The sequence below is a fragment of the Patagioenas fasciata genome, chromosome 1 (assembly GCF_037038585.1).
Source record: "Patagioenas fasciata isolate bPatFas1 chromosome 1, bPatFas1.hap1, whole genome shotgun sequence".
NCBI classification, from domain to species: Eukaryota; Metazoa; Chordata; class Aves; order Columbiformes; family Columbidae; genus Patagioenas; species Patagioenas fasciata.
In genome coordinates, this window is record NC_092520.1 from 61,649,524 (window position 1) to 61,663,437 (window position 13,914).

Below are 13,914 nucleotides of genomic sequence, written 5' to 3' on the forward strand. Positions count from 1 at the left end.
TACCTTGGAATATATTTCACTCTTATGTTTAGGAAACCACAAACATTTTTATTTGAATAGGTTGTCCCCTCTATAAGCATATAGGCATTTTAGATACTAGTACATATATATATAAATATACATGATGTAGTGTATATACACAGTACATCTATATACCTACAGACACAGAGGCATACACATTGTCATATATGTATGTCTCTTAAGTAGTACTGAATGATAGACTGCCAGGAAACTTTACATCATTTCTGCATTTCTAGATAAGACTCTAAATTATGGGTGGTACTAGCTGTGCCTAAATGGAAAGATAATGGTAAACAGTAATAGCAAGTTGCCGCAAAAATAAATAGTTGAAAGTGAAAGGAGGAAGGTAGATTGAGCAAGCGGTTCACGAGAAGGCATTAATTGCCAAAATGCTGCACAGAAAGAAGAAAACTAAAAGGAGACTGAATCTTAGACGTTCACTCTGTACATTAAGTTTAATGGTTCTATCAACAGCTTCATATGACAGGAAATGATCTGGGCGTTTTGTTCACTTATTCTGGATGCCCTTAGTTTCAGAGAGCAACGGGTAAGATGGATTGCACCTCGAAGGGGGACAGCTGAACTCTCCCTCTGGCTTTAGTGAGGAAAGAGCAGCGATGAAATCCGTGGACTGTTTGCACGTCATCCAACAGAAGGATACCGCCTCCTCTCCCTCTGCCCCCCCTGGTGCTGCCTCGGGCACCACGGGACCTTTTTCTGTCACATTCCTGTGGCTTGCAATGCTCCTGTCCTCTTGTCTTGCAGCAGTGTCTCTTTACCATGTTATCACCCTGAAAACAGAACTAGAAGCTCTGCGCAGCGAGCTGATCTACAGGGTCCAGGCAAGGTCTTCGCTAGACCAGCCACCCGTGTCCCCTGACAAAAATAAAGTGGGTACCTCTGTTTCTTCCTTCCTGCAAGTGTCTGCAGCTGGTGCCAGGCAGGTAAGCGGGAGGGGTGATTTTCAGCTTGCAGGGGATGAGCAAACATGAGGCTGCTTTCACTGATTGATGCTTCTCCCCATTAGGAGAACAGGCTTCCTGGTCATGGCCCAGCTGAGAGCTTCCAAAATGAAACCTGGAATGGGAGCAGAAACAGGGTGAGAAGGTCTGTTGTCCACACAGAAGAAACAGGTAAATAGCAGCCGATGGAGCGGGTTGGGATGCGCCAGTTGGATACTGGCTTGAGAAAAGCAGTGGTGTTTGACTCTTATCTTCTGTCAGCCGATCCATGCTACCAGAGCCTGTTAAGCTTTTTACAATTGTTGCTGAAAGAATGGTGTTAATTATAGGTATATTCTCTTAATGGTTACCATACTGTTTAAGTTGCCAGACGTTCATGCTATCTGCAGGTTGAACTTGGAACATTAGATCCCAAATCTATTTCTTGTAACAGAGATGTTTCTCCATGATGTGGTAGAGTTTAGTAAGGCAACTTTAAATTACTCAAATTGTAAAGTGTTCAATTCTAAATCCATCGTTCTTGGTTCAGCGTAATGACTAACTTGTTGCTTTCTGATTAATATTAGAGAGGGAAAACTATTATTAAAAATGCCTAGTCATTTTTCTGAGAAAACATGCCCATCCTAAAAGAGAAGAAATAAGAAAACTCAACTTCAGCGAACTAAGAGCTTTCAAAGAGAAATGCTGGCCTGTACCTGTCAAAAAAGGCAGGCTATAAGGAATTCAGAATTTTGGCATCATTTCTGCATTAAAACAATATATTAATATAATTAGAAAAATTAATAAAGGAATGCCTATCCAGTAAGATTTTTTTATCATGACCTTTCTAAAAGGTGAGAACACTGAAGACTGTACTCAATAAAAGACATCTGGTGTGTATTATAATGTTGGAGTATAAATGGAATATAATTGTTTCCTCTGGCGATAAAATACCTACATCTTCTTTTCTTTTCTGGAACACAGTGCTGCCTGAAAGGATGCAATGCAAAATTTTATAATAACAATTTGTGTACATCCTCTAATTGCACCAAGTAACTAAAAACATTCCTGAGTTGCTAAATCAGTTCAGTCACCTTACAGATACTTTTGTATTGTTTTAACTGATGAAAGCTGATATCTTAAGTTATGAATATATGAAGTTGAAACAGAATAATTTGTAGGTAAAGGCTAAATCAGGCTTTGCTTAAAATGTGCTTTTGATTGACTAATTTAGCTTCAGCAAGCTAAATGAAAATTTAACTCTGGAGTTCTCGAGTTCAAGTACTATACTTACCTCCAAGTCTCTCAAAAGAGAGAATTCATTTAGGATATTACCCAAACTCCATACATTTAAATGGGTATTATTCTATTTCATTAGTTATCTTTAGTTCAGGGTCTTGGCTAAGAGGGATTTCACAAACAGATCTAAAGAGAAGATTGCTTAAATCATATTTCTTGTAGCCTGTGTCCTATCATGGGAGCCACAGAGCTTCCCTGCTCTCCCCACCCCAGCATCTCCCAAATAAAAACTAGTGATCTTCTACACTTAAAGCACAAGTATCTTAAAAAATGAGGCTTTTTTTTTTGGTGTGGTTTTTGTTGGTTTTGGGGTTTTTTTGTTAATGTTATAGCATCAATACTCTGCAAGTTATTCACTTTCTTTCACATTGGCTTTCATCTTTATTCTTATTGCTATTTGAGGGTATATGGGGGAGAGGAAGATTTTGGGTTCCTCAGCTGTGCTTCTGGCAGATATAAAATTCTTCTCATCAGGTAGCCACCTCTGATTATAACTATTTATCTTTCCTCACAAAAAATTCTAACTAATTTCTCTAAACTTTTAAAGTTTTTTTAAAGTTGTTTTTTTAAGTTTTCAAAGTTGGCTTTAAAAGTTTTTAGGATGTATAACAGAAAACATTCATTTAAAATGGAAAAGCAACATAACTTACTAAAAACTGTGTTATAACACGTCTACCATATTTTTTTATATAAAAAAAGAAAAAAAAGTAAATTACAATTTTTTGCATTAATATATAAGGTCATCTGTTAGACAGGGTTACCTTTCTGCCTGCTCTAATTACAACAAATTACACTTGTCAAAGTTCAGTAAGATGTTACATTTCCTCAGATTAGACTTCACTGATTACCGTGAACCCACTAATCAGTGTAGAATTTTGTTTTAGGAGAGTGAGTGAAATAAGAGAACATGGTGTTGTTCATGGTGCTGAATCCTGTGTTACTTGGTCATGCTCACACAATCACTAGCTCTGCATTTTTATCTTCTCTCACACGTTTCTGGGTACCAGAATCCCAATAGCTTCCAAATTGCCCTGCAGATGCACTGCACTTATTTGAGTGCGATGGCAGATTAATTACGATATTGAGTGAGTTGTCTTGTTCTTGTCCTATTTCTATTTGCCTCAACAAGGTCTCAAATTAGAGTCTGATCACACAATTAATTGCTCACTTATAATTTCACTTTAGCAAGGACTAATTCCTTAGAAAGTGAATACTTGAAAATGTCACTGATATACAACTGTTTCTCATCAGAGAACAGAAGTAAAATATAAAACCATTATTTTATTTATAAATAAAGCTATGGTTCAAATCTGTTTTCTTTTTAAACTTCCATTATTAATTTCCAGAACTGGATGCCCCATGATTTCTTTTAGGCCCAGCATAGCCCTTCTTGAACATGTGAAATTCCCTTTTTTTTTTTCTGTTTGCTTGATGTTACATGCATAAAACTGGCCAGAAATTGCAATTGTAATTTAAATGACAATTAAAGGAATACAGATCTAATACAATGTCATTATTTCACACTTTTAGGGGCTATACATTTGTCTGTGTTCATGGCTAAAACTATTAGTCATCAGTAGTCGCATGTACGTTTTGTGTCTTCGCAAAATTTCCAGCTCAAGTAGGTTGAAGAGATGGCTTTCAAGCATCTGTTCCAAATAAAGCTGTACAGTTAGCAGTCAGAACCAGAGTTCTTGATACAATGGGTAGGAGTTAATGGGTGATTTTGAAAGGCACATATTATTAACATGCAGGCAGACTGATCTTCTAACCACTTATGGTAAATATCATATCAGGACATATAAGAACAGATATGATTTTTCTTATTTGTCTTTCTTTTTTATAAATTTTGACTGTAGGGGAAAGTTGCTACACAGCAAAAACCTCTCCTGAAGTTTACACCCTGATTAGAATTATTGATTGCCTTCCTTGGGTGTTTCTCTTGAAGATGTACGTGTGCTTGAGTCCAGGAACAAGAGGATCCATTACCTAAGCCAGTTCAATATACAAATGTCATGTTTCATTTGCACGGTCTCTGTGCCTCATTCTGGTCATTATTGTGGGATTTTTATTCCCATGGCCGACTAGGGAGGTGAGCATCTGGCCTTCTAGAAACTCAGATTCAGGCAATGTCCTGCTGTGATCAGATTGAAGCACACATGGACTATATTTACTTTGGTGTACTGAGGTTATCCATCTCAACCAGCCTGATTGTGTGCATGGAGGGAACTGAAGAGAAATTCTAAGTAATTCCACAAAGCAGTGAAACAGGTTAACGTGGCATGTGACTAGGCAATTTTTTTTGGTAGCAGTTTCCAGTTTCTAGCCCAATATCTGTTGTGTCCATAGGACAAAACTATTGCCATGCAAGTATGGTGTATAGGTTGTGAGAATTTTGCCATTGTTCTTGGTATAATTGCCTTGCTAGCAAATTGATATATTTGTTGGTTAGAAGCGTTTTGTCTCTGGATGTTGTAGTTTTAGATCTCTGTGACAGAGTGATAGCAAGAACTTTCACAAGTGGAACTTGACTGTGGCAATATTTGAATGAAGAAACCTAACCTTTTGTTACTAGTCTAAACAAATACCACATATAAAATTCCCTCACCAAGTGTTCAAAGTACTTCTTATTTTATTATTTGAAGAGGGGAAATGTAAAAGTTCTCTTATGTATTTTTTAAGGCCTACTTCTTGAAAAGAGATGTAATTCTTTTTTGGTTTTGCTGACAACAGGACAGCTCAAAAGGAAGTAGGGCTTTCTATGCGAAAGGATAGGAAATTACTTGATTGCTTGCAATTTTTCATGAGGAATTCCAGTTATTGAATGAATGAATCATTGTTGTGTGCTCTGCAGAACTCTCTGCAATCGAAGATACACAAAACAGGCTCTAGTTTTCAAAAAAAAATTCTGCTTTATACTGTATAATAGAAATCTACATAAAGTATTCTTAAATCTCAGTGAATTATTTCCTTGTTATTCTGACTGTACCATGTTACTGATAATTCTGTTAAGGTCAAAATAATGCTATCGAGACTTTGAAGAGATTTGTTAGATCTGAGTCATATCTGTAACTATGACCAAGCCACTTTAATGCAGGGACTTATTTAATCCATTATTAATGTGATATAAAGATTTCTTAATTGAAAAGCACCAAAATAACCAGTCTATAAAAATACACAAACAAAAAGTAAATCAAGATCTCTTGTGATGAGGAAATGAAGAAGTTAAGGGAAGAACTGCAAATTGTTCAAGAGCATGAATATCATTTATAAACTGAGTTATCTAGTGTTTAAGTATGTTTCAGGAAGTCTACAGAGAACAGATCTAGACCAAAGAAGGAACCTAAACAAGCAGGTCTGTTTTTTAAAGTTCAGGTTTTTTGCTTGTTTTTATTTCAGCAAAAATTGAGATAAATATCTTAGGCCTCAGATACCGAAACTTAAAAAATTGTGCATAAGTTCACAGATAACAACCTTAAAAATTCATTTGGATGGAAGTTAAATTGCAAAATATTAAAGTTATTATGCAAGTTAAATAATACAAAAGCTTGCATGGGAGGGCAGATTTGATTTTACCAGTATTAGGTCTTAAATCATGCAGATATGCAGAAGGCTGCATTCATATCCCACTGCAAAAGCTAGTGCTATTGTTTTTTTTTTTATTGTGGTTACATTGCTCAACCGGTGGAGAACACATCCCTTCATGTTCTCACTGTGGTTTATAAAGGCATCTGGAGTCACTAATTTCTTCAGAATTGGCTGTTCTGTTCATGGAAGAAGAGAGATTCTGAAATGTTCTTCTCCCCCACACACCCTGCAGAGCGGTTAAAATCAGGAAAAAAAAAAAAAAAGCCTCTTGTCAAAGTAAAGCCATTATACAAAGTCACAAGAGGCCGAGACATGCTTTTTTGTTCTACATGCTTTCTGTTTTGTACAGCTAGACCTCATGGTGACACTCAGTCTAGATATTTTTACATATTTTTAAGATATCCTTTATGAATCCTGCATTCTGCATGCATGAATTATTCGAAAATACTTTAGACTACAAACCTGATGGTTGGGTTTGATTTCCACTGAGCTGAAGGGCATTCAGGTAGAGCTTTTGATTTATTCTGCTCTGTACTGATAGTAACTATTCAACCCACATTTTGCAATGCATATATTCTTGATGTTGTACTTCAGGTAAGATTTGGGTCCTTAGAATAGAATTGCTAACATTTCTTAGTAATATTAACTTTTAACTGAAAATCTCTATTAATTTATCCAGAAAACATACTCTGCATATCCATATATTCTCCTCAATATTAGAGTTGTTTAGTCTGAATTTGTTTCAATGAATTATTTAATTTTCAGCATGAATGTAGTTCCACTGTGGTCAAAGTGAAGTGCTTGTATATGCTGGAAATAGTTATGTGTCAGTCTTGGCTTCTGAACATTTTTTGAAGCATGCTGTTCAATTCCTCAAATACTTTTTTAGATACTATTTGTCCTTTGTGGCTTTCAGTAAAATGGCCACAGTACTAATTTCTGTTCTTTTTGTTGTCATGAATGACACTGCTGTATCCATATTTTTCCATGAAGAACAAGCTTACTGTCTTCTGTGGAGCCTTAATTCTATCTGCATACACTAAAAAAAGAAACAGTGAGATTTAATAGAGAATATATGTAGATTTGATATCTGTAGAATAAAGGAGAGTTGGTTTGTGTTTTAAAGAGATGGAAAAGGTCTCAGACTGTACTGAACTTGTTGAGTTGAATTACTGTGTGGCAGTTATCAGCAATGATGACTAGTATTCCAATGCTACAAACAACTGAAGTATAAATCCAGACTTGCAAACTGTGAATCAGAATAGTTTTAAGAATGTCAATCAGGTTTGCAGAGCAGGTTAAACAAGAGTTGCTGAAGTAGCTGTAACTTCCACTGCTTGTGGGCATTACTTGTTGGTACGCAGCTGGATAGCAGCTGATTAGTGTGAATCATGACAAATTCTCTCTTGTTTGGATAGTGGAAAATTCAGTGATCACACCAGTGAGTTCTTTTAAAAGCAGGAATGAAAATATTGGTTTAGCTTACTAAAATACTAGGGAATCGGCAAATTCTATTCACTAGGAAAGCACTTTGCTCCAAAGGAAAGCGAATGAATAGAATCTCTTATGAAATAAATTGCCTGATGTGCTTTGTTGTGAGATTTCAGAAAACCACAGTTTGATTTTATTTGAAATCTTCTTTTTCAGAAAACTTTGTCACTTCCGTGAGAGAAAAATGACTGAATGGCTGATTTTGTGATGGCTTGGTTTTTCTATTTCTTATCAGAAGATAGGGAATTTAGGTGCCTTTAAATTCTTGGTTTGAGAATCTATAGATTTTGGTACATTATTGATTGGTGTTAACAGCACTCCAGAACAGCGAAGGAGACAGGAGCTTGCAAGATAGCATTCCCATTAACGTAAGTAGGGCTCACAGGTTGTGTGATCACTGTGATACTGAAGCATTACCCGACGTGTGCTTGAATCTTTAGCCGCTGCCAGTTGGCACCGCTAAGTGCTGGTGAGCATCCAGTCCCCTTCTGGCATTTTCAGGCAGGCACCCTTGGAAAAGAGACTTAGATACTGACAGCAGCCACTTTCTACTCAAATCCTCTCACTACCTGCCATGCAGCAAAAGGTTTGTGCTGCTGGGCACTTGGTTGCACACATGGATACCACTGGCAGATGTAGAAACAGGATCTCATGGAGCCAGGCACTGCTCGTTATAGTGAGAGTGGCCAAATCTGACATACAACCTTCTTACCTGAAAAGACATAAACAAAAACGGGGATTCAGAAATCCAAGGCAGAATTTTCTTCTCCTGCCTTTTAGTGAATTCATTTCTTTCAAGTGCAGTAGATGTTACTGCTCTGTTTTTTAACCTTCAAAGTAGCATAAGAAGCAGATGTTTCCATTAAACTCTGCTCTCAGCAAATGCAACTGTTCTTTTTTTTCCTTCTTTTCTTTTCTTTTATCCTGTTCCCTGACATTTAGGCTTAGCAGATTTTTTTAAGGTATTTGTTTCACTTGTGAGCCTATATTTTATCATACCACAATATTTTTTGCTGATCAAACTCCTAGTTTCTCATTAGTGTTGCCAGTCTTTACAGTTTTGAGTAACCCATCGGTTTTCACAGACACTAAACTATTTGTTATGTGTGCATTAGTTTGCTAACAGTCATCTCTGTATCTTCCTTCTTAATCTCGGCATAAGTTGATTGAGTGTGGGTATCTGAAAACATATTGAAAGTGCATATATATGGATTTCGAGAATTTATTTTGAAAGTACCGTGTAACCAGTATATATGACTAATATTTTACAGCAACTATGCCTGGAAACTAATTTCTTTAAATAATACAGTAAACATCACTAGAAAATCTGAAATCTGTCATACCTGGCAGGGTTGGGGTATTTTTTGAGCTTTTGCTTAGAAAATGAAAAAGCTAATTGATCTGATGATTGCTAGCTTATTTGACTTACTGCTACATTTTTCAATTATATTAGGGCCAGAGATTACAACAAGCATTACTTGTGCGGCTATCTGGGGCATCCTGCTTAGCTGCATGATCTCTGAATGTTATCTAGTACATGTTGTGGTATGAATTTTGTTTGGACACATTTGAGTAAGATCTGTGTTAAAATCAATAGATTACATTTCCAAATAAGAGATTGAGAGAATTTTTTTTTTCATATCTTCTTTTTTTAAAGTTGTTTCAAAAGCTTATTCTATTACTGATTCCTATCTCTTTGGTTTCAAAACTCTCTCACTTTGCAGTGCTGCAGGCCTGCTTGCAACTGATTGCTGACAGCAAAAGTGATATCCAACAGAAAGGTAAGAATATGTTCCACAATTTACAGCTAACATGTCCACATATTAGCTCTTCCATCCAATTTTATCTAACTTCAAAGCAGTAATTGAATTATGGTATTGTATTTAAAACAAACAAACAAACAAAACCCACCAGCTGGACAGTTCTTGCAAATATCCTCTTTTCAGTGGGGAAATCCAGCTAGTGAGACTGGAAGTCTTGACTAGAAGTCAGCTTTATTAATTTTTGGCAGATGAAAATGAAGAAAGTAACTTTTCTGATTACCCAAAGAATATTGTTTCTTTTAGATGATTCAAGCATTGTCCCTTGGCTTCTGAGCTTTAAACGTGGAACAGCTCTGGAAGAACAAGGAAATAAAATAGTGATCAAAGAAACAGGCTATTTTTTCATATATGGCCAGGTGAGAATGCTCAATTTACTTCAGCATCTGATGTGTTAAAGGATTTTTAATGTCTCCAATACAGTATCTTTGAAGTTTGCACCTCTTCATTTGGTAGGTTTTATATACCGATACAACATTTGCTATGGGACACCTAATACAGAGGAAGAAGGCACACGTGTTTGGTGATGATCTCAGCTTGGTGACATTGTTTCGTTGCATCCAAAATATGCCACAGTCTTATCCGAATAATTCTTGCTACACAGCTGGTAAACATCTAAGTTTTTCTTTTCTTTGTTTGCAAACAGACTTTATCAAATAGAATGTCTAGTGTTGGGTGACGAAGTATTGTGGCAGTTGTAAAGAAAATGGCCTACATTCATGGATCTAATTAATTGCAAAATTACAGAATATTTAAAAAAAATATGGTTTTATAGAAGGTATTGGCAGTTGGAGGGTATGCATCTAGCTTAAGTGATCTGAACAATTCCTCTCTCTCCACTGACTACATAACGGGGATGGATACATTGCTTCCAGTCAGATGCCTGAAGTAGATGAAAGCAGCACGTACTGTCCTTACTGAAGAACTCAGGGACTGAATTTTACATTTAGTTAACCCAATAAAATATTTAGGAGCTATGTTCTGCTTTAAAATGTCACATATTAATTTTAGCAACCCAGCTTTTGAATACCTTACTGTGGGATTTCCAAAGATATTTCTTAACAGCTTAATTCTCTGCTCTTTATTATGGCTGCTGCAGTTTTACTCTTTGGTTAGATGAAAAATCATTGATTCCTATAAGGAGATCTTTCTGACTGCAAAAAGTAGAACCACCACAAGAAAGATAAATTAAAATATTTAGTGCTAGTCTGGCAGTCTCAATGCTCAATATATATATGTATTCCTGCAGCAGCATTTGAGGAATTATTGTCAAGGCCTATTAAACCTCATTTGGTAGCTCTTATCTGTGTGTTTTCCCCCTTAATGGTGGATTTGAGAGTTTTCTCTTTTGTTATTTTCCAGCAAGATCAGTGTGAATAGGCCTCATGGGTTGTGTGATTAATGCCTTACAAAAAGCGGGTGACACTGAGTGATGGAGTTGACTGTTGGCAAGTAATGGCATTAAACAAATGGGATGGGGAAGGAAGCTAAGATTTTTTCTAAATAAAAATAAATTAGCTACTTCCTTCTGGCAACTGAGGCAGTCCAAACATTTTCTTTAACTTTCTGCCACCCCCACCACACATTCTGGCATCGTAACAACCTTCAATTTTATCTGTCCTCTTATTTTACTCTTATATTACTCCCTTTCCTAACAAGGATCTCTGCTCCATCCTGCCACTTCATGGTTCCTGCTTCCCAGATTTCCACTTTCCCAAATCTCGCTGCAATGCCTCATGCTGTTGAGCATGTGTCACAGCAGATGTTAGATGTGCTCTCAGCTCAGTGACTGCAACTTGAAGGCGAGGTGCTTTCAGTTGTCATGTCAGCTGATGTGCGGCTGGCAGGAAGCACTTTTGTGCTCTGCAGTTGCAATGGATCAGCTGATGTCTGGTAACTTTATTGGGTTGGTAAAGCTCATGAGACCTCCTCCAGAAATGTGGGAACACAGTGGTCTAAGACCAGCAATACGCTGACCTTGACTGTCTCGTCACCATAACATGAGGAATTTGGGTACACCGCTGTTATGATTTTTTGCTGTGTTTGCTCAAGCGAACTGAGATGTGCTGAGTGCAGAGGAGAAAGTAGGTCCAGCTCCACAGAGGATGTTAAGTGTCAGCTTTGGGTAGGCTGCAAGTTGTAAGATTGTGCATAAAGACAAAAAAACTCACAAGAAACAGGCCATGGTTATATTTGTAAGATGATGTGTAATGACTTTTTGCATACAATTTATGAAAATAATGTACTTGGAATATTAACTTAAAATTATTCCAAATCTTTTGCCAGGCATTGCAAAGTTAGAAGAAGGGGATGAACTTCAACTTACAATACCACGGAGAAGGGCCAAAATATCCTTGGATGGAGATGGTACTTTTTTTGGTGCAGTTAGACTCCTCTGAAGCCATTCATTCCTGTTATTATGCATAATGTCTTTTTATTCTTTTCCTATGCTTTTGTCAGAAAAAATATTGAATTGTAATAAAGCTGCCAATTCAGTCTCTCCCCATCCACTGCCAGCTTCTGAGAACTTCTTTTCAGTTTAATAAGAGAACCCAAAACAGGAAATACACCAGAGATATAACTGTCATGTGATTACCAGAAAGCAAAATTATTTTAGACAAAGGGAGACTCTAAGTAACAACTGTAAAGTAATGGTTTATTGGCTTTGAAATTATTTCTTGCCCATAAGACAAATCAAAGAAGGAGTTGCCTCTAAAGTATAGCATAAACAGGACCATTGACTATCAAATTATTATCCATAATTGAAAAGGAAAACTAAAACACATCTTAGATTTGCTTTGTTTAATCAATAATATATTTTAAGTATAAAGTATGGAGAAGAAATATCAAACAGGAGATTCCCCATCACAAAATGGAGACGTCAGGTGTTTTTGGCCTTTTTTTTTTTTAGGTTTTATTCTTTGACAGCAAGATTTTGAGGAAAGAAAAACATGTAAATGCATGGGATAATGAAAACAAACTTTTCAGAAATGAACAGAATAGTAGCCACTGGCTTGCTTCTTCCTTCTGAACAAAAGGTGTATAAATTACTAAAATCTATTAGTATTTACTAATTAGGAGTAGTTTCAATAGAAGAAGAACATATAAGATACATCAACAGCTTGATTTCAAAGTATTGCTACTCATCATGGAACATGTATGATTCTGTGTAAGCAAGGCAGGGATAGAAAGAAACATGGTGAGATTCAACAAAATACAGTGGGCGAAATTTGTTTTCTGACTTCATAATTTCTGTAGTCATATAAAGATATTGTATATGTATGTATATATATGAAAGTATGGAAACACATGTATAAGCCTTTGACTTTTGGGCATAGAATTTAATCTTCTTTTGAATAGTTTATCCAATGGAAATATTTCATATCTTTTTTATTTGTCTTGCTTTTTTTCTATTCTATGCAATGTAGTAAAAAGAAAAAGCCAATAAACCTGGAACCAGCCATACAACTAACAAACTATTTGTATTCCAGAAATCTGGGCTCAACCCATGGGTTAACTATAGACTTTTTCTGCAGTTTCGAACTCTGTTTTACAAAAAAATCAAACCTGTAGAAAGACTAGACAGATGTCTTTTTTATGTTGTCTGTGTGCTTAGTTCAGTAGATAAGATCTGTGTCTTTTTTACTGCAAGAATCCGTGTGTATTGTGTAGTCAAAGAAATAGTGCAGTAGGCATGTGGCTACGACTTTGAGGAGCTATTGTAATTCAAACATTGAATACTTATTCCAATGATCTTCAAAGAAGTATCAAACTGCTACTGGAATAGATAAAATAAGAAAACCCACAGTAATGAACTGTATTTAATTTGAAAATATTTTTAGGGGTTAAGAATTGTGTCATATAAGCTGATTTAGTAAAGCAACAACATTTTGTGTATTGCAGTCTCCTTGTCTGTTTTTATAAATCGTGGTGACTTGATTATGTTCTCATGGTGATAGACAATAAATAAAAGAAATTTGAAGCTAGGAGTTATGGACTATGGTAAAATAATGAAATAATTAATTCAGCTTCTCTGGACCACAAGAAGATATTTCATCAACAAGTGTATGTGTATTAGATTACCATGCTGGGATGTTTATGAGTTTTAACTACAGTTTCAAAATGTCTGGAAGTCCTCCTTGTATAAATGTATTTATTTATGTGTCCTGAATCTGAAGCTGCCACTGCTTCTGCTTCTCATTATCATTATTATTATTACTATTATTATTATCATCATTATCATTATGTTTATTGCTCTATTATTATTTAACTTTGATGTGCTAAGTTTACCAAAAAGGCATTTTAAATCCTCTACAGGAACCAAAGGTTTAGCCAAAGGTACACATGTAGAAGCTGCATGTAGATAAAACAGTTATTAGCATGCAGTGAGTTGTCTGTTATTACTGACATGTATTATAGAGATGCCCAGAATCTCTAATTAGAAGCTTGTTGATTTTAGTGTTGTCTGGTTATAGAAAAATGTGTTGTTACTGTTACTTTCCCAGGGACTTGATGGCTTAACTTGCAAATTTAACTTTTGGTATGCAGGTTTCCCCAGTGGTTTCAGTGGGCCTGTGTGTGCTTAGCTTAAGCTAATTCTGAAGGTACCTGGCACCTTAGAATGTGTAGTATTGACATAAATAGACACAGTGTAATATTTTGAACATACAGCACATAGCAAAAAATTCTGTGAAGCTAGATCACTTGTCATCACTGTCCCTTTTCCTTGCCCTATTTCTTCCTTCTGCTGCTGG

At 36.1% G+C, this 13,914-nt stretch overlaps 1 protein-coding gene across 1 annotated transcript; it reads left to right on the forward strand.

Moving 5' to 3' along the window:
* The first annotated feature begins 578 nt into the window (after positions 1-578).
* TNFSF13B (TNF superfamily member 13b) lies at positions 579-13,039 on the forward strand. The gene is made up of 6 exons (XM_065855925.2): positions 579-965; positions 1,049-1,154; positions 9,065-9,121; positions 9,407-9,519; positions 9,617-9,767; positions 11,447-13,039. The coding sequence occupies exons 1-6, from the start codon at positions 639-641 to the stop codon at positions 11,557-11,559; spliced, it is 867 nt and encodes a 288-aa protein (XP_065711997.1). The 5' UTR covers positions 579-638; the 3' UTR covers positions 11,560-13,039.
* The last annotated feature ends 875 nt before the right edge of the window (positions 13,040-13,914 follow it).